Below are 23,883 nucleotides of genomic sequence, written 5' to 3' on the forward strand. Positions count from 1 at the left end.
GATAGTAAATTGGTAACAAATATGTCCTTGGTAAGAAAATCTCATGAGTTTCTTTCATCGGTATTTAATTTGGTAATAAATACATCTTTTGTGGGAAAAAATCAAAATAAATAAGTGGTTTGGTCAAGTAATATATGATAAAAGCATAGAACAAGCAGCTCTCGTAGCTCAGTTGGTTAGAGCACCCGTTTAGTAAGCGGGAGGTCTTGAGTTCGACTCTCAACGAGAGCAATTTTTGCTTAATTAAATTTGATCAACAAGAGTAACATATTTTTATTAATCTCCAAAAACTCTAACACAAATACAAAGCTTTATAATATTTCGATGTCAACTCTAATACCGATATATTTGATAGTCTTGCTAAGAGTTTGATGTCGAAGTTTATCGTATAGAAGTATGAAAGTACACGTGGTCTCTTCTCATTGGTCCATTTCGATTTTGAAGATTTTGCCAAAGTGTTTCAATTCAAACCACAAGAAAAAGAAAAAAAAAAGCTAGTTGAAATAATTTTCAGTTAGAAAAAATAAAATAACTGCTCTGTTTCAAGAACTGCAAAAATGGCTTTCAGCTTCAAGCTTAACACTTCAAATCCCAGTTTCTTCACCATTACCAACAATTCAATCCATGACCCATTACTGAAAATTGCAGCAAAAAGACGAATTTTGGGTTTTAAACTCTCTGCTTCTTCTTCTTCTTCTTCGAGTAGTAGTAGTAGTAGTAGTAGAAGTGCAGAGGTATTTGAAGAAGGACAACTTGAAAGACCTCGATGGTCAGGGGAAACTCCACTTTCACGTCTTGTTGGAACTCTCATTTCCATCAAACCTCTATTTTCTATACTCAAACTCGGTGCTAGACAGGTTTTCATAAGGTCATTTCTACTACTTTCATTGATGCACACTATCTGTTTGTTGAATTGTCTCAATACAGAACTTGACTAAGTTAGCAAATAAACTATTGCCAATTTTATTTTTATTTTTTGAGAGTTTCCTACTTAAACTATGAGTCGTTTGCGTTTACTATTCGAGCTATCACCAACTATTTATCAAAACACGCTGTGAAATTAATAAGTCAGCTGCCATGTGAATGAAATTTTATGGGGAAATCAAGTTGTTATATGGCTTTTGATGATTGTATTAAAATACTTAGTTTAGTTAGCTTCGAGGTGTGTTTTGATAAATAGTTGGTGATAGTTCAGGTAGGAAAGACAAATACATGACAATGCAAGTTGGAAAATTGCAAAGTACATAATTGAACTCAGAACTTTGTTTGCTCAATACATATATATAAGAACTTACTTATATACATTTATTTGAAGAATGTGACAAAATTTTGTATTTCTGATGTTATTTATATTTTCTTGAGAAGTTCTTAGAATGAAAGTGAATTGATCTGACTTAGTGGGGTTTTGAACAGTACAGCTGAGAAAACTAATATTCCATGGACAGAGATGACAAAGGAGATACTGAATTCGGATGTTTACAAAGAGTTGGAGAGCATTGAGAATCCTGCTATTGTCTACCCTGATTGTGAGTTTCTTATGAAACCTCTTTTAGCGTTTTTTTCCTTTTCGTAACCCTGCCTAAAAATGGTTCTAACCAGTGGAACAAGAAAGTCAAAGTATCTGTACTGAGTATGCAATCAAAGGATTTCTTCCCAAAATAGAGAAGAATTCCCTTGCTTTCTTTTTGCTCCACTCATGCCTTGCACTCCTTGCTTGTGGAGCGGCATACCAAATAAGAGAAAAGTCTTGTTGATCTAAAAGAAAAGACGGTAGGGACAACTAGGCCATGAAAATCAACCATCATACCATAAAATTAGATAGCTTCAATCTATAGTTATTAGGGCCTCCTAAACGACAGTACTAAATTCATCGAGTTGTTCCAAGGCGTTCATTTTACCTCTGGTTACTCAACAGCCTAATCTATGATTAGAGGTGGATGTGCTCTACCAATTGGGCATGGAGTTACTTTATAAGTTCAAAAGATAATTCATTTGTTACTATTACAATGTCATTGTCTTTATATTTTTCCTTAATCCTTTGATTTGCTCTAATCAGCTTACCTGCAACTGTAAATGTTCAGCGAATTACTCAACTTTACTTTTAGTGGCTGCAAAACTTAACTGGCCAAGGCCAGTGGTTTTAGTCCAAGTCAGGGAGAAGACAAATAAGCAGAAGCTGATAATTTCAGCATTTGAGGATCGTTTTTCTTTTTTTTGCTTTTTGTAATTCGTTTGAGGTTTAAGAAGAGAACAGGATAAATACAGAAGGGAACCATGTATTTTGGAAGCAAATTTGCACTTTTGGACTCGCCATTACTAGTGACTTATCCAATAACAACGGGAACCTGAGTGTAATATGGAGTGTGAGTGCTATGACATTCAGAGATTGGAAACATCACAATCATAGTTATCTGTATCTGTAGTCTTATCAATTTGTCATAGTAATACAACTTGCTGCTTCAAATCTATCCCTTATGTACAATCCATTTTCTAGATTAAAATAGCATAACTAGCATAGCTATTTTTCTAAGATGTCTGTGTTTAGCTCCTGCTGATTATTAAAAGCCCTCGTAACGTCTCATTTCAGGTGACATTGAAAGGTTTGAATTTTACCAATTGTAGATCCATCTTTTCCTTAAGGAATCACCTTATTTCAAACTATTAGCTCTAGATGAATATTCTCTTAGCTTGAAAAATTATTCCGTGAGGAGGGGGACGTAGGCCTAGCCATTGTCCTCCGTAACACAAACTCCTCTTAGAATCTGTGTTTAAGAACTTCACAACCTTTTCTTTTGAATTTTTTACTATACTGGATCACCCTTTCAAAAAGACCAACTGGCTGACACATGATTTCTTCTTCCAGATTATCTCAATCCTTTCCACGCGTATGATGAGGGGAACCTGTCCTGGCTGGTAAGAATTAAAATCTAACACTTCTTCTGAGTTTAGGCCATAACTTCTTTACATTTGAGCTCTATTGGTCAAGTCATCTAGGTTGAAATGGCTCTTGGTTTTTGTTTGTAGTTCATTGGTTATCTGTACTTCTATGGCTTCTTTTGTTTCTGATGATTAAGTTATTGAGGTTATGATATGTACTTCGGATTATCTGCTTATGGTTCTAGTGTTGATTTCATTTGGTTATGAAGCTGCTTAAAAGTTCAAGTTTGTCCAACTGCTGTATTTTTGTCGAGGGAACTAGTATGCCTACAACTTTTAACCAATAAACTGACTGATTCTAGGCATCACGTGGTTTTACTTCCATCATTCTTTTTGACCCACTCCTTTCTATATATGTTTTCGGATGTTTTGATGTATACGTTGTACTCCCTACATTTCATTTTATAAAACACTTTCTTTCTTAGTCATCCTGAGGGGGAGTATAAGTTACTACTTCAGTGGTGCGTTGCTAAATCCACCAGGGGAAGACCTTGTTCTCACTATCTGTGATAAAAATATTCAAGGACTAGACCTTACTTCATCTCTATCGCACGAGATCAGAATGAAAGAAGGGAAAACTTCTCCAGAAGTGTCATTTTTGTTATTGCATGGACAAAAGAGTGAAATTTAATTTACTACTGCAGGCTGCAGCTGAAGCAGACGCCGCAACTATGTCAATGGTGAGACGTGCAATTCCTAATGCATCTTCACTTGATGAAGCAAACCAGATAGTCCGCGGAAATTGGCTTGATGCAATAGAAAAACATCATCAGCAATATTCAGCAGATTTCTCAATCAGAGACATTCTTGACATTGGATGCTCGGTTGGTGTGAGCACTGGATACCTTGCAGACAGATTTCCTTCTGCTAAAGTGACTGTGAGTAAGAACAAACATTTATAATCATCTGCATAAGAGAAAGAGAAGACTAGATAGTGCCGTACATTGTAATAGCTCCTTAAATGCATCTAAACTAAAGTTTACTGTTGATAACTATGATTTGGTCAATCTTAAATATTTGGTATCTTTCTGACTTATGATCGTCTTCTGCAGGGTTTGGATCTTTCACCTTATTTTCTTTCTGTTGCTCAATATAAAGAAAAGAAAAGAAACCAGAGAAAGAATCCTATCAGCTGGATACATGCAAACGGTGAAAACACTGGCTTGCCTTCCGAATCATTTGATCTCGTTTCAATTCCTTATGTGGTATGTTGTCTAGCAAACTGCAGCGATAAATCACATACGTTACAGTAAAATAGTTTGCATCCTTTTCCTGCACTTAGTATTCCGTTCCATATGAACAGTACAGCAGAATCCATGAGAACATCATTTTTTTCAACATATATGGTCCTTCTGACTGCTCAAAGCAACATTAGTTGTTAGATAAGTACCCGCGATCATATAAATGTAAAGGATGTTCACCGATCTTCTAATGAATCCTATATGAAGTTTGACAACTTCAACTTTCAAATTCCATTTTTCAACTTCAACTTCAAATACTACTTTTTCAAATATCACTCAATTCATATCCAAAAAACCTCCTCATGGTTGATGGATATCGGTTATAATCATAAACCAACAGTTAAAGGATGTAGATTTTGTTTGAAGAGTATGTTCACAGAATCATCTTCGACTTTTTATTGTGTGCGCAGTTTCATGAATGTCCTGAAAGAGCAATAAGAAATATAGTGAAAGAGTCATTTCGTTTGCTTCGACCTGGAGGAACTGTTGCTATAACTGATAACTCGGTAATTTACCAGATCACTCTAATCAACTGATAATTATTATTATTACTACTATTTCACATCATTCTTATTACATTTTCTTGCTTTCTTTTGCAGCCAAAGTCGAAGATTCTTCAGGTATGTCTGTTCTTTCATTTACAAATTTTCAATCACAAACAATTCAATATCGAAGTCTCAAATTGGTTGTCCTTTTCTACTCAACAATTCAAACACAAACTACCAACAAACTATTTATGAGTCCACCTAATGGCGTGAATGGGAATTTTCATCAAGGGGTTTAAAGAAATGCTCTGTTATGTTTAGGGGATTCAACAACATTAATTCTTTTTCCACGTATATACATGGTACTATAATTTTGAGTTAATGGTCAAAAACCTTTCTAAAATATCATGTGTTGGCTTATCTCCACGAGGTACGACTAAGCTCTGGAACTCACAAAAACGTGGTACTTTTTTTGTGTGTCTTATCCCCTATATTTTTTGGCGAAGGGGATTCAGATGAACCCCCTTCAGCAAATGTCGCTCCACCACTGAACTTCTCTCGTATTTCAAATGTACAGGAATTACCACCAGTGCTGTTTACATTGATGAAGAGCACAGAACCTTTTCTGGATGAATACTATCTGACTGATCTTGAAAGAGTGATCAAGGAAACTGGTTTTGCTAATGTACAAACTGTTCTCACTGATCCCAGACACAGAACCGTTACTGCCACCGTCCCTTACTAACATTCTCCACCTTACACATGTTTTCGCAAACAACCTTTCTATCTCCACGAGGTACGACTAAGCTCTACGTATACTCTATCCTCTCCAGATCCCACTTGCGGGAATCCACTGGGTAAGTTGTTAGTTGTTGTTGTTGCTGAGACTTGTTCAGGCCCAGGAAATTGTGAGGGAAAACATAGATAATCTGTAAAGTTGGAACTGATATTTCTTTTCAGAAGAAAAGAATTAAAAATGCAGAAAATTTAATTAGTGCTAGTGAACATGAGATTGCATGTTTTTTTTTAATAAAAAAAATAAATTAAAAAATTATTCTAATTATTTGCTTTCACCTGGAAGAGTTGTGATATAACTGTAGTTGTTTTATTTAATTTTACAAAATACTGTTAAAACAAAGGAAACTAACTTTTAGTAATATATTAAGAGACCTAAATTTGTTTGCATATTGGAAGGGAGGAGTGAATTTTAGAGCCAAGTGATGGGTTTAATTTGCCTCCAAATATGATCTACAGATAATGAAATTTTACGCGATAAGAATCTGGATTGATTAGATGAGTGTGTATAGGATGGTTGAATACCATATGATTAGTTTAGAGATTTTAGATTCAAAGTCTTGAGAATAGAAAAAGTCATGATAGGATCGGATATGTTTTGCTCTGTGGATGAATTTCACACGATAAGAATCTGGATTAATTAGATGAGTTGGCATCGAATGGCAAACTATGATTACAGTACCAAATAAATTATAATTAACAACGAGCAATTTGTAGGAATTAGGCATTTTTCCAATTTTTTTGTGAATTACCGTGTATATATATATATTGGTGATATGACTTTCGATTGATTTTTTTTGTGAAAAAACTTTACAAAAAATTTTGTTGGGAGTTGAGGAGCAGTCATAGTCTCACCATTTGTTTGGACATATTTTGGCATTTACAAACCAATTTATATAAGTTACGTGATTATATCAATTTTATGTATGTGTGTTAGTTAGCCAATGAATATTTTGGTGATATGAGTTGCAAAACCTTTACAGAACCCTTTATAGGCAACGCAGCGGGGGGGGGGGGGGGGGTATGTATATCTCACGATTTTAGGACATACTTTTGGATTTACATGAATTATGCAATTTCTCAATTTTCGTAAGTTAGCTCATGGGTTAACACACATGAAAAAATTGAGAAAATTATCTAATTCATAAAAATTGGCCCCTAAATTTCCAAAATGTGCTCTAAAAATTGTGAGACTATGTATTGCTATCAAAACTTCCTACGGAGGGTTCCATAAAGGTTTCACAAGAAAATTATTATAAAGTTAAAGCACCAAGGCATTCATGGGCTAACACACACGAAAAATTGAGAAAATTATCCAATGATCATGTAAATTGGTCTCTAAATGCCAAAATGAACTTTGAAAATTGTGAAACTGTACGTACTACTACCAAAGCTCTATAAAGGGTTAAGTAGAGTTTCATGAAGAAATCGTTCGGAGCCATATCATAAAAAAATATTCAAACAGACGAAAAAATTGAGAAAATTGACTAGTTCTTGCAAATTGTTCTTCAAATTTTTTAAATGGACTCTAAAAATTGTGAGATTGTACAAACTACTATCCAAACTCCTTATGGAGGGTTCCGTGAAGATTTCACAAAGAAATCAACTAGAATCTGTATTACCAAAATATTCAACGCTTATGAAAAGTTGAGAAAATTGTCCAATTCTTACAAGTTGGTCTATAAATGTCCAAAATGGACGCTACAAATTATGAGATTGTACGTACTGCTCCCTTTACTCTTTATTGAGGGTTCTATAAAGGTTTAGCAAATAAATCATTTTGAATCTATATCACCAATATACCTATTGCTAACACACACGAAAAACTGAGAAAATCGTCTCATTTCTATAAATTGGCTTGTAAATGTCCAAAATGGACTCTTAAAATTGCGAGACTCTACGTACTATTCCCTAAACTCCCTATGAAGGGTTCTGTAAAGGTTATGCCAAGAAATCGTTTAGAAACTATATCACCAAAATATTCATGGGCTAACACACACCAAAAATTGAGAAAATCGCTCAATTCCTGTAAATTAGTAAATGCCCAAAATGGACTTTAAAAATTGTGAGATTATACGTACTGCTTCCCCAATCGTTCAAAATCCATATCACCAAAATACTTTTGGGCTGACACATGAAAAACTGAGAAAATCACCTAACTCTTATAAGGTGGCCCCTAAATGCCCAAACTAGACTCTAAAATTGTGAGATTGTATGTACAACTCCCCAAATCAATGTAGAGTGTTTGTCAGGACTTAATAAGGAAATCATTCAAAAGTCATATCACCAAAATATTCACAGGCTAACACACATAAACAACTGAGAATATTGCCTAATTCCTGAAAATTGATGCCTAAATGCCCAAAATGGATTCTAAATATTGTGACACTGTAGATGTACTGCTAATCTAATTCTCTGCGTAAGGTTCTGCAAATGTTTCACAAAGAGATCGACTGAAAGTCATATCATCAAAATATTATGGGCTAAGATACACGAAAAATTCAAAAGTTTGCCCAATTCCCGTAAATTGACCCTTAAATGTCCAAAATGGACTCTAAAAACTTGTGAGACTATACGTACTCTCCTCTAGTTCTCTACAGAGAGTTCCATAAAGATTTCTCAAAGAAATCGTCTGTAAATCATATCACCAAAATTTTCTGGCTAACACACACAAAAACTGAGAAAATCGCCTTATTCTTGTAAGTTTGCCACTAAATGTCCAAAATGGTATCTAAGAATTGTGAAACTGTACATATTGTTTTCCCAACCCCTTGGAGGATTTAATAATGGCGGAATTGTCCATATGCTATATCACCAAAATATTATGGGATAACACACATGAAAAACACAGAAAATCACCCGATTCATATAAATTTGCCCTAAATGCCCAATATAGATTCTAAAATATTCATCGAAATTACGTATAAATACACTTAAAGAATAATATTTTATTATATATACATTCATCAAAAAACATAATTATTAACGTCAAAATTTTTAATTAATAATAAAAAAAGGTGTTTGTTAGTTTACCATTTTTAGATATGGAAAAAAGTCAAATCAATAGAACCAAATATAATGAGATCACCCTTTGCGTAAACATAGGATTTCACCAAATAATCTAATTATGAATTTTGGCATCTAATTAGTACACTTGAGTATTGACACTCCATTAAAAAAATAGTTAGGTAAATATATACAACTAATTAAACCCTACATATTAATTAATTAATTAATTAATTAATGTACAAATGCTTCATTCCAAAAATTGCTGTAAGGTGGTCTGTTGTTTCAGATACAGCCAGCTATTTCAGTAGGTTTAATTCGTCAATCGTTTTAATTTGTTTGTTCTTTATGTGTTTAAAATCGTTTGAATAAATTAAAGATATGTTAAATATATTAAAATAATTTTTTGTTTTTGTAATTTTATATATGTCATGCAAAAAATTAAAATAAAAAAATTATACAAAAAATATTTATTTAACTGATTAAAAAAGTTAGTACAAACAAATTAAAATAGGAGAGTAACATAATTTTTCAATTTTGTGCCTTTTTTTCTAAGGTTTCATATTTTTTTTTTTCCATTTAGGTGTATTTGGCATGGGATGGGGGAGGGTGTTTTCAATTTTTTTTTCAAATTTTCTTTTATGTTTAATTAATTAAAAATATTTATAAACATATCTATTTTAGAAATAAATTTCTTTAAAATAAAAAAATATTTTTTTGTGATGATATCAGGCATGTAATGATATGAGAAGACGTATTTTCAATTGATAGAGGTCTAAGAAGTAGCCAGCTATTAATTATGAGGTCTATTTTTTTTAAAAAAAAAAGTAAAAGTAATTACTATAATATTTTAAAATTTTATTAAAAAAAATTAATTCTCAAATATGATAAAGAAAATTAAAGTAATAGTATTCATACCATATCAATTTTTTCTTGTTATGTTTGCTTTAACGTATGGACACTGTATTTGTCAATTTTATAATTTTATCCTAACTTCATTTCCCTTTTCTTCTTGTTATTTATATTTTTGTTTCATATTATAAGAAAGTTGGAAAACCTTGGTAATAGTGAATTAAAGAAGAAAAAGGTGTGTAGGTAACAAAATCTAGTTATTGATTGTTAGATTTCAAGATCAGATGATTCATTTCTTTGACAATTCGGTGAATGGAGTCGTTTGATACCTGATGTCGACTCATCACATTCTTAAGTCATCAAGAAAAAAATATTTGTCATTCATTAATTAGAAGCGGTATTTTAATAATGTTTGGATCAAATGACTTTTATATTTAAATCTGAATTAGTGAGTAATGTAAAAAGGAGTGACGATATAATATACAAAAAGGAAGAGACTCATAGAATAAAAGATGCAAATAGAATTTTTGCACATTTTCGTTAATCCATCCGCACGATCTATACATATGATAATTAAAAGATTAACAGTGTAATTTGTTCTGCGAAAATACTCATATTTTAATTAAAAATTATTGATGATATATAAAGGAGGTGTTAGGAGTGAATGTCCATAATCTTTAATCTTCAATACTAGGTTAGTAATATTCATAACTCTTTAATATTATTTTTCGTCCTGTGTTCGAAGTCCACATTAGAGCTCCGATTAAATTTGAGTCGCACTCTGCAGGGCCATTCTGGATTTACGCTCCCAACGATTTTTTTTTGCTCGAACCCAAAATCTCTGATTAAGGGTGAAGCACTCTCACGTATACCACAACTCATATTGGTAATATCCATAACTCTATTACCTCTCTCACACATGACTAATTAGGTTCACTTTTCTAGTTCTTCATGTATGGTACTCATATTATTTTTAATTAATTGGCAGGATGCTTTATTTATAATATTTCTGGTGGGGACACATTTTTTAAACAATATAATATACTTTTAAAAATGTAATTATATTCGAATGATAATTTTGAAATGCTTGTTTAGAAGGAAAGTCATAATCTAATGAAAAGGATAATAATCTCCTTTTATTTGTCACAACCTAATCTAACAACTAATTGTCTTCTTTTAGAAGTCAATTAGTTCATTAATATATTGTTTCTCTTGTTTTCAATTTATTCTTTAAACCTTTTTTTTTCCTAAAATTGAAATTTATGCTTTTAAAACATATCATAATATTTATGGCGCTAAAAAAATTGTTATTGAAAGTATGTTAGGTATGACAAAACAATTTATTTCCATGTTTAGTTATTTTATCTAGAAACATAAAGTTTTGAAAATTAGAAAAATGACTTACCTTAGTGCATTGTAGAGAAGTAGGGAATTTTGAAATATTTTTTTTCGATCCAACTACGTAATAATATATTCAATTTAGTTTTATAAATAGGGTCTGAAGAGGTTAGAATGTACACTGATATTATCCTACCTTTATGAATTGGAGAGACTATTTCTGGTAGATCCTCGATCGGTTCAAAGTATAGTTTTCAAAGTAAGATAGAAAGAAAACATGATAATAAGATAGCAAGATACAAAGTAAATGAAGAAATTTATATTAATACACACACCCTGCCCCGATCTCACACCTAGCTCCATTTCATCTCGACGTCAAGTGATAAGTTTTTATTCATCATTAACCAGACATCTCATATTTAGGACATGGATGAATAAAGTCGCCTTTCACCTGAACTTTAATAATAAAAGTTTTTTAATTTAAATTTAAATTAATTAAATCTTAAAACAAATATCAGACACCGAATAAAAAATAAAACAATTAGCATGTCTATATTAATATATTCACCATAGCCAAAGTCCAAGCTATGAAGTATACTCTTGAAATGGTACACACACTTATCTAAATGGGGGAAAAGGATACTAGAAAAAAATGAATTTGTTATACTAATTAATTTTGCATTGACTTAGAAGGTGATTATGTGGACAATAGTTGTCACAATAATTTTATTCAATATTAATATTAATATAAAGTAACATGTATATGATAAATTTAATTAAAATATGTGCATACTAAATTAGGCACCTCATAGAAACAAATAATTTATGAGGCAACTCTCATGAGTTGTCAAGATTTATACATAAATCCACATTAAAATTATTAAATATGTATTCAACATTTTAGTATGTAAATTGAGTGTGATATATAGTGGAATTAATCATGTAGACAGATAGTATTTTTCAGATTTTATTATTAACTTGGGTAGGGGCCATATATAACTTGGTCATTAATTATGATTTGAAAATTTATCCTCTTTTAATTATTTTTTTTAAAAAAAGTCAAATTACGATTTCAAATTCTGAATCTTTTAAATTAGCATTTTCTGATTCACTTCAATTATGATTTGAATCTTTCGCTGACTTAAGAAGTGAATTCGAACCTCTAACGTACAAATTTACTAATCCATGATTTTGAATATTAAATTGTTATTTTACAAAAAAAATAAAAATGCAACTCTTTTTCCTTTTTGAAACATTCTATGGTGAAACTAGTTTTGGGGACCAACTAACATCCAAAAGAAAATCCATGTGAAAATAACTTTTTTTCATAAAAAAAATAAAAGTGCTTAGTTTCCTCCATTTTTAAATGAAAAAAATAATAATATAATCAGCATGTTTAGTTCGAATTTATTGCAAATAAAATAACTCCATGTTGCCCCCACATTTCATTTATAATAATATAATTCTTACAAACATTATTGTTTCCCTATGCTTCCCACCCCAACATTTTATAATGGTAGTATAAATATTTACGACTTATTTAAAATTATAAATTTTAAGATATTATAAAATTATAAAAAAAAATTCATCGCCAATTAAAAATAATCATATAAATAGTTGATGAACAATACGAATAGCTAATTAATAATAGTACATATATCAAAGAATATGATAGGAATGAATATGACGTCACACATTATATAAAATAATACGAACGAAGTAACTAATTAGAAATAGTGAAGAACTACACCACGTTGGAATATAGTAGAATGGATGAGATCTCTCTAACTTTAACAAAATTAAGATCTCGAATTCATAAACTGAAATATGAGAAATGTTTTTTGATGGGAAATGCGTCCTACTTTAATAGACCTTACACGATATAAATTCATACCAACGAGATCAATAGTTTCTGAATTTTAAATCTTTTGCAAAATAAAATAAAAAAGTTATAGAAATACAACTCGATATACAAAGAATCTTGCATTCACACGGTGATCAGAGAAAAATCACAGCATATATTAATATAAATATTAATTTTCTTTTTCCATGAAACATCCTAGATGTCAAAAAGTTTTGAGATCAAACTACCCTCCAAAATAAAATCCATGAGAAAAAATAATCAATCATGTGTTGTTTTTGAATTTTTAAAATAAAACAACCCCATGATGCCCCCACATCTCACATAAAAAAAAATTCAAAATTCTTGCAAACATCACTTTAATTTATTATATTCATACTATATATTATATATATTTAGTACATCATCCTATTCTTCCCACTTCACAAATTATACAAATTGCTATCTTTTTAAGATGGAATTTTTGTTACTCTCTCTATTCTTGATATTTTTTGTAAGAATAAATAATTATGTGAATGCTACTAATAATTATTCTATAGATGCAATTAGCAATATTGGGTGCAATATTTTTGTTGGAAAATGGGTTTTTGATTCTTCATATCCTATGTATGATTTCTCAAAATGTCCATTTATTGATAATGAATTTAATTGCCAGAAGTACAAGAGGCCTGATAATTTGTACCTCAAATATAGATGGCAACCTTCCTCTTGCAACCTCCCAAGGTAGAGTACTACTTTCTCTTTTTTCCTCTTTTTGCATTTTGCACTTCCTTATATGTTTTACTCGAGTCGGAGATTTTTTTTTAAAAGAATCTTTTTTTATTTTAATAAGGTAGGAATAAGGTCTACTTATATTCTGTTTTCTCTTGACGAGACTCTTCTAATCCTGCTTATGAGACTATACTGGACTCATTGTTGTAATATAGATAGTTAAAGGTGTGATTCTATAAGTAAGGATTGAAGGGGACAGAATATACGCACACCTTACCTTTATTTTATTATAATTTAGTATAAATTGATGTTGATATAAGAAATGATTCTAGTGTGAAGGAAAAAAGGGGTCTCAAATTTGTAAAAATGATAAGGTACAAGTATTAAGTGTTAAATTCTAGCATTTTATTTGAATTCCCTTGCACAAATTCTTGGTAATGGAGCATATAATATATAATATTCCCTTGCACAAATTCTTGTATAATAAAAATTATTAAATACATATAAAAAATAAATTTTGAATCAAATTAAGATTGTTTTTTTAGAATTCGAAATTCATATGAATAAAATCTTTACTCTATCTTTATTGACAAAGTTTATTTTATATCGTCTGTGTTTAAAACTTAAACTGATTATTAACTATTTTGTAGGTTCAATGGTTTGGTTTTCTTGGAAAAATACAAGGGGAAGAATATAATGTTTGTGGGTGACTCATTAAGTTTGAATATGTGGGAGTCATTGGGTTGCATGATTCACTCTTCATTGCCAAATGCTAAAACTTCACTCACAAAGAAAAATGGAATTGCTGAAATTGCATTCTTGGTGAGTTAAAATTCAATTCTATGCACATGCAAAATTGTTTTTATTTATTTGTCTTTTTAGTTCAACTTTTTGTTAACTATATATATTTGGCAACACATGCTTGTCATTTCATAAATTGAAGGGAAAAAGATAACACTTTAAATCCCTCAACTATATATCTATGAATTTATTATTTATTATGATATACAAATCACTTATGTCTCTCTCCTCTCTTTCGTATCTCGCTGGTCTCTCTATTCTTTCTAATCTCGTTAATCTCTTTCCTCCTACACGGATCATAATTAAGTAAATTATAGCTAATGTGTCTTTGTTTGCACACACAACATTTCGAAATGCATAAATATATTACTCCGTTTTTAGACACAATAAAAACAAAAAGAGGAGTTAAATTGAATAGTCATAAAAAAGTCGGTAAATATAACACAATGTATAGTAAGTGTATAATATATGTATCTTAAGTTGAACGATTATAAATATTTTTAATCGAGCAGTCAAATTGTGTATAGGACTATGGAGTTAGATTGTCAATGTATCGTACTCCATACTTGGTGGACATGGTCAAAGAAAAAATTGGCACTGTTTTGAAGTTGGATTCTATTACTGATGGCAAGGCTTGGGTGGGAATGGATGTATTGATATTCAATTCATGGCATTGGTGGACTCACACTGGCAGCTCTCAACCGTAAGTATTAGTTTAGGAGTTAATTACTTAAATATATATTATAAATTTTGTCTAATTTTGGTGTATTAAGAAAAATGTATATATCTCGAAATATATGAGGTTAAAATTAGGTGTAATTTCTTCTAAATATATTATATCCAAATGGATTCACGTGTATCTAAAATACATAGATAAATCTCACTTGCCTCACGTGTGTACTAGTATGATTCACATGTGTTTGAGATACATAGACAATCACGTTCACCTTTCTCACCTTCCTCCCATTAAGCTCTCTAGTATCTAGTCTCCTCTTGCTCTCGCTCTCATATCTTGCTCATATCTGGTATTCCACATACATGCAAATTATGTTGATATATATATATATATATATATAAATTGTGTATTTAGTGTCATTCACATGTGTCTGATTTAAAATTTGATATAAAATTATTAAATGATAAAATAAAATGTAACTATTTCAAACTATAAAAAAATAGTAAAAATATTTGCATAATTTTAATTTAATCCATCCAATTAATATCCTCTAATTGTGTAAATATTGCAGGTGGGATTACATCCAATACAGGGGCAAAATAGTCAAAGATATGGACCGTTTTGTTGCTTTTTTTAAAGGAATGACCACTTGGGCTAGATGGGTCGATAAAAATATCGACCCATCTAAAACTAAAGTCTTCTTTCAAGGAATTTCACCCACTCACTATAAGTAAGCAATCGTCTAGCTCCTTGATTTCTTCTCGAGTTTATAAATAAATAAATATATATATATATATATATCATATGAAGTCAAATTTGAAAAACGATCTATGCGATCATCCTTTTTTTAGTTCTATGATTACTTTGTTAATAAGCTAGTCTAATTACTAGAGTAACTTTATTTATACAAAACAACATGTAAGTGACTTCGGTAGATTTGTTATAGTTAAATGATCACATAAGCTATTCACTCTATTTCTTTTTTTAATAAAATAAGATAGAAAGAAAAATTAACTTAAATGTCTATCGCTCTCAAGTGTATAACACATGTATATTAATTATCAAACTGTAAATATTTTTTATCGAGCGATTGAATATGTAACTACAATGTCCTAAATTTGGTGAAAATTTTCAGGGGCAAGGATTGGAATGAACCATCAAAATCATGCAAAGGACAAACACAACCATTTTTTGGCACAAATTATCCAGCAGGGACACCACAAGAAGCAAATGTGGTCAACAAAGTAATCAAAAACATTAAAAACAAAGTTTATTTATTGGATATTACAACTCTTTCACAATATAGAAAAGATGGACATCCAGGATATTATAGTGATATACATGGATCAGATTGTAGCCATTGGTGTCTACCTGGTTTGCCTGATACTTGGAACCTACTTCTTTATACAATTCTTATTGGTTGAAATCGCGGCGACACGAACAACCCTTTTAGTCGCCACAAAAAATATGGTTTTTCGTGGCAACTTTGAAAGTTTTGTCACGAAAAATAAAATGATTTGAGATAGTCTAATCGCTAAAACTTATTGATGGTGACCCCGAAAAATAAAATGATTTGAGATAGTCTAATCGCTAAAACTTATTGATGGTGACCCCTAAAGTTTGCATAGAAATGTTATTCTTTAAGGGTCGTCGCGAATAAATTTCTAACAATAAAACTATTGTAAGTGGCATTCAAGTAGTCACGAAAAGTCCTTTGTAGAGTTTTGTGGTGACAAAGTCGTCACAAAAAGTAATTTATTCTAGTATATATATATATATGATCATTATTCTATTTTACTAGGAAGATGTATGTTGTTTAGGAATTTGATTCACTTTTATTTGAATGACAAAATAAGAATTTTCATATTTGAATTGTAAAATGTTGTATAAGATCTATAGGCATGAAAAGTTGCCTTAGTCCAAATTGTTTTTTAAGATAAATAATAGGGTATAACACAATGAGCTCTAAATTACGCTCGAAATCTCAAGCACATATTTTAACTAAACTAAGATTTATTATTTTTTGAATATATATTTTTTGTAATTTGTATAATTTCTTTTATTTACGTAACATTCAAACATTTCTTACGCGTCTCAAGTATATAGAGTCATTGAATATATCACGCCAGTCAAAAAAAATATAAAATTATGAAAAAATGAGTTTAAAAAAATTATAAAATCTTAATTTAATCAAAATATATCTCATGAAATTTCAATTTTAATCTGAAAAGATAATTATACCTATATTCTGATCAATAATTAAACAAAACAGAGTGACTAATAATGATTAATGATGTCAAAAAACCAAAAAGACAAAACCTGCTTCTTGGAACAAAGTGACAGTTTGATCTCTCAAAAACCACAGAGAAGATATGAAGGTTTTATTTTCGAGAATTAAATAGTTTAAGTTTAATCGATAATTTGAATATGAAATTTTAAATTTTTTGAAATAAAATTTATATATTTATAAAATTTATAAAAATTATTATAAGTCATAACAATTGACAATTTATAATGTTTGAAAAACCTATAAAAAAAGTTATAATCTAATAAATTTATTTAAATCTTGAAATCAGAAAGTGTCACTTAAAATGAAACGGAGGGAGTAAAAATTTTGCTACGTAGACAAAATCAGTGAGTGACACGTTTGTAAAGTGATTGGTGACTAGTGAAGTTTTCTCAAATCCACCATATCTCACCATGTGGCATGACACAAAACTCAACACTCACCACTAATTGAACCACTTGTCAACAACCTACACCCTCTATGCTTCTCTTTTTATACACTCTTTCATCACTCACATTTCAACACAAAATCTTTCCAAAGTCAAAATCAAAATTATCAAAGTTTACTACCTCTTTTTTGGTTACTATATACCACCAACACCAATGGCTTCAGAACAAGTAAGAAGAAGAGAAGACAACGTTATTGATGAACAACATCAAATCCAAATCAAGAGAACAAGAGACCCCAAAAGGGGTAGTGACACTGGTGCTGCTACTTCTGTGAAAGTACAAGTTGGAAGTGGTGCTGGTGCAATTCATGTCACAAATGATTGTGATAAACATTCTTTTGAAGAGAGGCCAGGGGGTGTCAAGTTTGAAGTACATAGCCAGAGACACAAGGGTAATGATAATGTCAAAGAATTGGCAAGTCATGGACAAAATGTAGTTCAATCAGCACAACAACCTAAAGATTATGCTAAAAACACAGCACCTGACAAGGGTGATCAAACATATGCTGCTGCCACAGACACCCTTTCAGGTGCTGGACAAACAGCAGCTCAATCAGCAAAGAAGTCTAAAAACACAGTTCTTGACAAGGGTCAACAAGCTTATGCTGCTACTATAGACGCCCTTTCAAACACAGGACAGACTGCAGCTCAATCAGCAAAGAAGGCTAAAGACACAGCTTTTGTGAAGGGCCAGCAAGCTTATGATGCAACTACTGATACCCTTTCAAGCACAGGAAAAACAGCAGCTGAATCAGCAAAAAAGGCTAAGGACACAGTTCTTTACAAGGGGCAGCAAGGTTATGGTGCTGCTACAGATAACCTTTCAAGTGCTGGACAAACTGCAGCTCAATCTGCAAAGAAGGCCAAAGATTATGCTAAGGGGACAGTTTTTGATAAGGGTCAGCAAGCTTATGGTGCTACTACAGCTACCCTTTCAACTGCTGGACAAAATGCAGCTCAATCTGCAAAGAAGGCTAAGGACACGGTTCTTGACAAGGGTCAGCAAGCTTATGCAGCTACTAAAGACACCCTTTCAAGCACAGGAAAAACTGCAGTTCAATCAGCAAAGAATGCTAAAGAGACAACTTTTGAGAAGGGCCAGCAAGCTTATGGTGCTACTACAGATACTCTTTCAAGTGCTGGACAAATTGCAGCTCAATCTGCAAAGACGGCTAAGGACACAGTTCTTGATAAGGGTCAGCAAGCTTATGGTGCCACTACAAATACCCTTTCAAGTGCTGGACAAACTGCAGCTCAATCTGCAAAGAAGACTAAGGACACAGTTCTTGATAAGGGTCAGCAAGCTTATGCTGCAACTAAAGACACCCTTTCAAGTGCTGGACAAAATGCAGCTCAATCTGCAAAGAAGGCTAAGGACACAGTTCTTGATAAGGGTCAGCAAGCTTATGCTGCAACTACAGATACCCTTTCAAGTGCTGGACAAACGACAGTTCAATCAACAAAGAATGCAGCAGGTTATGTTGGGCAGAGAGCAGTAGAAGCGAAAGACATCACATTAGAAACAGGCAAAGGAGTATTAGGATATGCAGGGGAAGTAGCCGAGATTGTGAAGGACAAAGCTGCAGTGTCTGGTTGGGGAGCTGCACATTATACAGCAGAGAAAGCTGCAGAGGCCACAAAAGCTGTGGTTGGTGTTGCTTCTAATGTTGCAGGGTACACCGAGGAAAAGGCGGTGGCCGCTAAGGATGCAGTTGCTGACACTGGAATGAACATTGTAGGATATGCAGAGAACGAGTTGGCTGATGCTAAGGACTATGTGGTTTCAACTGAAGAAAGTGCAGCAGAGTATACAGCTAGGAAGAAAGCTGAAGCTGAGAGGGAACTAGAAGCCAAAAGATCATACGACTTCAAGGTAAAAACATGAGTAATTAAATCTTTTTCTTGCATATGCATCACTATGTTAGATATTGGTTGATATAAATCTTTGCAGGGAGCAACTGGAAGTGAATTCATTAGAACTGAAGATTTTCAAGAATTTGAATCAGCAGGAGGAGAGGAAAACATGCAGCAGGGAGGAGGACTATTGAAAGCAATTGGTGAAACTATAGTTGAGATAGGCAAGACAGCTACAGATCTTATTGCTGGACGTGGACATGTAGAAGAATCAGTTAAGCATGGAGAAAAATAAACATCAGTCACAACAGAAATTTTGTGCATTTAGAGCACAGCTTTGTTCTTTGTCTCAAGTGTTTTTAAGTTCAAACCAGAATGCTTTTGTGCATCACCTTTCTAGGGGCTAATTTTTTAAGGCCCTGGAACTTGTTTTTGTGATATCTAGCAAAGATAAAAATAGCTAGTATCCTCTTCTTTTTTGTGCTGGATCATCTTAAGTTTGTTCATCAATTAAAAAAAATCAAATATAAGAAACTTTATTCTTATCAAGAACAACAATAAAAAAAAGAGTCAAAATACATAAGAGTTAATATCTCAGATCCTCGCTCAACTTTCAATTTTCACTTAAAAGTCAATTCAACTACATACTTCTTTTTTCAGAAATTCACTCAATTTTGAATTTTAACTCAACTCAACTATTTACTCTTTCCATAAAAAGTCACTCAATCTATTAAATTATTTTTTTTATTAAAATTTATTGATATTAATTATTTATATAATAAACCAAAATTTTTAAAAAATAAAAATACCATTTAAATCATTTAGTGATTCACCCACCTAACCCGATTCATTAAAAAATATGATATAACCAATTTTATTTTGTCTTTAATCCTAATTCAAGGTTTAAAGAGAGGGATTAATTTAGGATTAAAGACAAAATAAAATGAGTCATCATTTTTTTTATGGATCGAGTTAGGTGGGTGGATCACTAAATGATTTAATTTATTTTTTAAAATTTTTAGTTTGTTATATAAATAATTATATCAATAATTTTTAATTAAAAAATAATTTAATAGATTGAGTAACTTTTTGAGGAAAGAGTGGATAGTTGAGTGACTTTTGAGTTAAAATTCAAAGTTAAGTGACTTTCCGAGAAAAAAGTGCATATACACATTATACAGTACAATAGAAGGATGTGAGAAACTAGAAATTAATCAAAAGAATACACAATATTATTTATATATAAAAACAAAGATGTTGTGAATTTTTACATACATAAAAAGATGGAAGCAAAACAACAATAATCCATTGGAATCCTATAATATAAGATATGAAAAATGAAAAAAAAAAAAAAAAGGGGGAAAGTAATACAGTGTGTGTTAACAAGGGATTTGATTAGTGAACCACTCCATAACATGAATTGGGGCTTTTATCAACTTCAATGCCAATTCAACCAACACAGTTACACAAAGGCAACAAGGACATATGCAACTCGATGACAACCTACACATAATTCCAGAAGAAAACAAAAATCAATCAAATACAAATTCGAAAGCTTAATATTAGTACAATTTAAACAAATAGTACGAACCCGATGATCCAGACGATAACGCCGATGATAGAGACGAGAAGAGAGAGGAGAGCAAAAGGGAGACTAAGAAGAAAGGCCAACGGCCTACAACCACTAACTCTACAGCACATTGTTACTCTGCAAATTTTGACTTCAAAAATTCTACAATTTGTGAAGAAGAAAAAGATTATTTCTATAGCAACTAATAGTAAAGAGATTTATTAATTTTTTTTTTTGGAATACTTTAATGGGAATTCCAAAGATTTATTAATTTTTTTTTTTGGAATACTTCTGATATACCCTTCAACTTTGTCATTTGGAGCTGCTGATATACTCCTCGTTATAAAAGTGGCCCATATATGCCCTTACCGTTATATAAACGGCTCACATATACCCCTGCCGTTACAAAATGGCTCACATATACCTTTCATTTAACGGAAGTTAAACAATTAATTTTAAATTTACATTTATTACTTCTTATTTTTAAAAAATAATTATTTAGTAGTATATATGATTCTTCTATCAAAGTTCAAGGTATATTTTAATTTTTTTCATACATAAATTAATTTTTGACTTCTTTTATTATAACTATTTGAGTTTCTTATTCTTATTATGTTTTTTACTTTCATTCCTCAGTTTAAAGAAAAAAATTAACTATTTTTTTTGTGCGTATTGTAATTTAATTTCGTATTCAAAGAAAAAACAATAAATTTTACAAGAATATTAGTGAAGCATAAATAAATTTGATTATCAAAATAATAATTATAAATTAGTCATTGAAATAAAAATGTCAAAAAAAAATGTTTGGCGGGGATTAAATTTACTCATATGGGATTATATTTTTTAGAAAAAAATAATAAAAATTTAGATTAAAATTACTATTTTTTTATTTCCGTTAGACGAAAAGGGTATATGTGAGCCATTTGTTTACAAGTAGGGGTACATATGAGTCAGTTTCATAATAAGGGTATATTAGCTCTAAATGACAAAGTTGAGGGGTATATCAGACCCTTTTCCCTACTTTAATTTTAACTTTTATATGGTTTTTTTTTCTTCATACAAATCATATAAAACGAATAGGTTTTATTTAGTTTGATATATTAGATGTAATTGCTTGCAACAAATTTTAAACATATGAAAAATAAATAAATCATACAAATAAAATATAAAGAAACATAATCTTATTTGATTAAGATAGCGGTACAATTATGTTGATCCTTTGATTTTGTTCTGTAAGATTTATCCATGATTCGAGATTTTACTCGAAAAAATTTATTCATGATTCGAGGGCCGTTAGTGGTGTATTTCTTGAACTAGGATGGTTCTCTATATGAATAATTCATCAATTTGTAAATTATTCGATATCTTAATCTCTTTATGAAATTTCCGAGATAGCGTGATATGTTTAAGATTAAATTAAAGGATATTCTGATATATTTGACATAACTTTAATTTAAAATTACAAGATTAAAAAGTCTTTACTTGTTTCAAGTTAAATTAGGTCAATACTTTTTGAAACGGAGAAAATAATATTTTATTAAAAAGTGAGTGAAAGGCTAGATGCTATTATGATAGAAGAATATAAAAATTGAAGATTGGACACGCAAACATCTAATACTCGTAAAAATGTGATTATCATGTGTCTGAGATTTTTATATCTTCCTTATAATTTTTTTAAAAATATTAATTTGCCTGAAGTACCGTTTTGCATCATTTTTATACCAAAAAAGATAGAGTGACATCGTGAACCATCAAATATTAATTGAGACGTGTTATAATAGATAGTTAATAATAATTTTGATAAAAATATAATTATTTAATAATTTAGATATAAAATTCGAAAAAAAAGAAGTGATAATTTAAGATGCCATGCATGGCAAGAAAGTGAGGTGTGAACCCCACATATCATCCAAAAGAAGGACAAGCTTTTATGTGATATGTGGAAAATGGTTATTCGATTTGGCTAAACATTTCTTTTTAAGTTTGATTTAATTTAATTTATGGAAAAAGATCTAAAATACATATAAAGTATAGAAATTGTATAAAATTATCATTTATCCACCTATTGATTTTAAAATATCCTTTTCATTCATCTATTGGCTTCAAACATTCATCTTTGGGCTCAAAATTAACCACTTATTTAACGATTTTAAATTTAATTTATTTAAATATTTTTTTAATACATCACGCTCAAATATTTGTTATAATTTAACTTATTAATATAATATATTACTAATTAAACCACAACCAATTAATAAACCCGCTCCATTACTAATGCAGAACGAGAAAGCTACTACAAATGAGTATTTCTAAAAATAAAAATTACCGATAAACTTAAAAGTTTGACTATGTTCATCTAAATTATTTATTTGCCTCAATTACGTGATGTTACTTAATAGATAACTTTTTAAAAAAAGAATATATTAAAGTTTTAATATTTAAAACAAATAATGAATATTTATAAAATTATATTTAAAAGTGCATGAATTAATTCGAGAGGTGCTACTTCTTTACTTTTAATCATAAATTTCGAATTCAAGCTTGAAAAAAAAAACAATTGAAAGTGTCCTCCTAAATAAGCGGCTCAACCTAAATTTAATTGGAGTTTCAATTCGGACTCAATAATTTTGAATGTCATTTTCATGTCACGACAATTTCGTTGTGATTGAGTAGTGGTTAAGGTGATTTTGATATTAGAAATGGTTTATTAATTGGGTGGGACTTAATTAGTAATGGGTGGGTAGTGAGTTGGTTTATAAATAAGATTTATAAATTAAATTATATCCAATAGTTGAGCGCCACGTATTTTAAAAAATATTTAAATAATATAAAATTGAAATCGTTAAATAATTAGTCAATTTTGAACCCAAAGGTGGATGACAAGGGTATTTTGGAACCAATAGGTGGGGTGAAAAAGGGTATTTTGGAGCCAATAGATGGATGGAGGATAGTTTTTTACCATTTTCAATATTTCGAGGGTATTTTAGGTCCTTTTCTATGTAATTTATAACAAATTATCAA

The 23,883-nt window shown here is 30.8% G+C and overlaps 4 protein-coding genes and 1 non-coding gene across 5 annotated transcripts; 4 read left to right on the forward strand and 1 right to left on the reverse strand.

Moving 5' to 3' along the window:
- The first annotated feature begins 157 nt into the window (after positions 1–157).
- TRNAT-AGU (transfer RNA threonine (anticodon AGU)) lies at positions 158–231 on the forward strand. Its single transcript has one exon. It is a non-coding gene; the product is annotated as a tRNA-Thr (tRNA).
- Positions 232–373: 142 nt separating this feature from the next.
- LOC101245590 (uncharacterized) lies at positions 374–5,723 on the forward strand. The gene is made up of 8 exons (XM_004248143.5): positions 374–868; positions 1,414–1,526; positions 2,864–2,913; positions 3,582–3,815; positions 3,990–4,142; positions 4,589–4,684; positions 4,778–4,798; positions 5,241–5,723. Exons 1-8 carry the CDS (start codon positions 558–560, stop codon positions 5,406–5,408), a joined length of 1,146 nt encoding a protein of 381 aa, XP_004248191.1. The 5' UTR covers positions 374–557; the 3' UTR covers positions 5,409–5,723.
- A 7,204-nt stretch (positions 5,724–12,927) lies between these two features.
- LOC101245295 (protein trichome birefringence-like 39) lies at positions 12,928–16,569 on the forward strand. The gene is made up of 5 exons (XM_004248142.5): positions 12,928–13,238; positions 13,877–14,048; positions 14,555–14,730; positions 15,275–15,433; positions 15,839–16,569. Exons 1-5 carry the CDS (start codon positions 12,970–12,972, stop codon positions 16,125–16,127), a joined length of 1,065 nt encoding a protein of 354 aa, XP_004248190.1. The 5' UTR covers positions 12,928–12,969; the 3' UTR covers positions 16,128–16,569.
- A 931-nt stretch (positions 16,570–17,500) lies between these two features.
- LOC101262056 (seed biotin-containing protein SBP65-like) lies at positions 17,501–19,765 on the forward strand. The gene is made up of 2 exons (XM_004248434.5): positions 17,501–19,311; positions 19,390–19,765. The coding sequence occupies exons 1-2, from the start codon at positions 17,593–17,595 to the stop codon at positions 19,585–19,587; spliced, it is 1,917 nt and encodes a 638-aa protein (XP_004248482.1). The 5' UTR covers positions 17,501–17,592; the 3' UTR covers positions 19,588–19,765.
- A 731-nt stretch (positions 19,766–20,496) lies between these two features.
- Positions 20,497–21,104, reverse strand: LOC101244999 (signaling peptide TAXIMIN 1-like). The gene is made up of 2 exons (XM_004248141.5): positions 20,884–21,104; positions 20,497–20,795 (listed from the first exon to the last, which is right to left on the reverse strand). Exons 1-2 carry the CDS (start codon positions 20,991–20,993, stop codon positions 20,672–20,674), a joined length of 234 nt encoding a protein of 77 aa, XP_004248189.1. The 5' UTR covers positions 20,994–21,104; the 3' UTR covers positions 20,497–20,671.
- Between the last annotated feature and the right edge of the window lie 2,779 nt (positions 21,105–23,883).

Source organism: Solanum lycopersicum, chromosome 10, assembly GCF_036512215.1.
Source record: "Solanum lycopersicum chromosome 10, SLM_r2.1".
Classification (NCBI taxonomy): Eukaryota; Viridiplantae; Streptophyta; class Magnoliopsida; order Solanales; family Solanaceae; genus Solanum; species Solanum lycopersicum.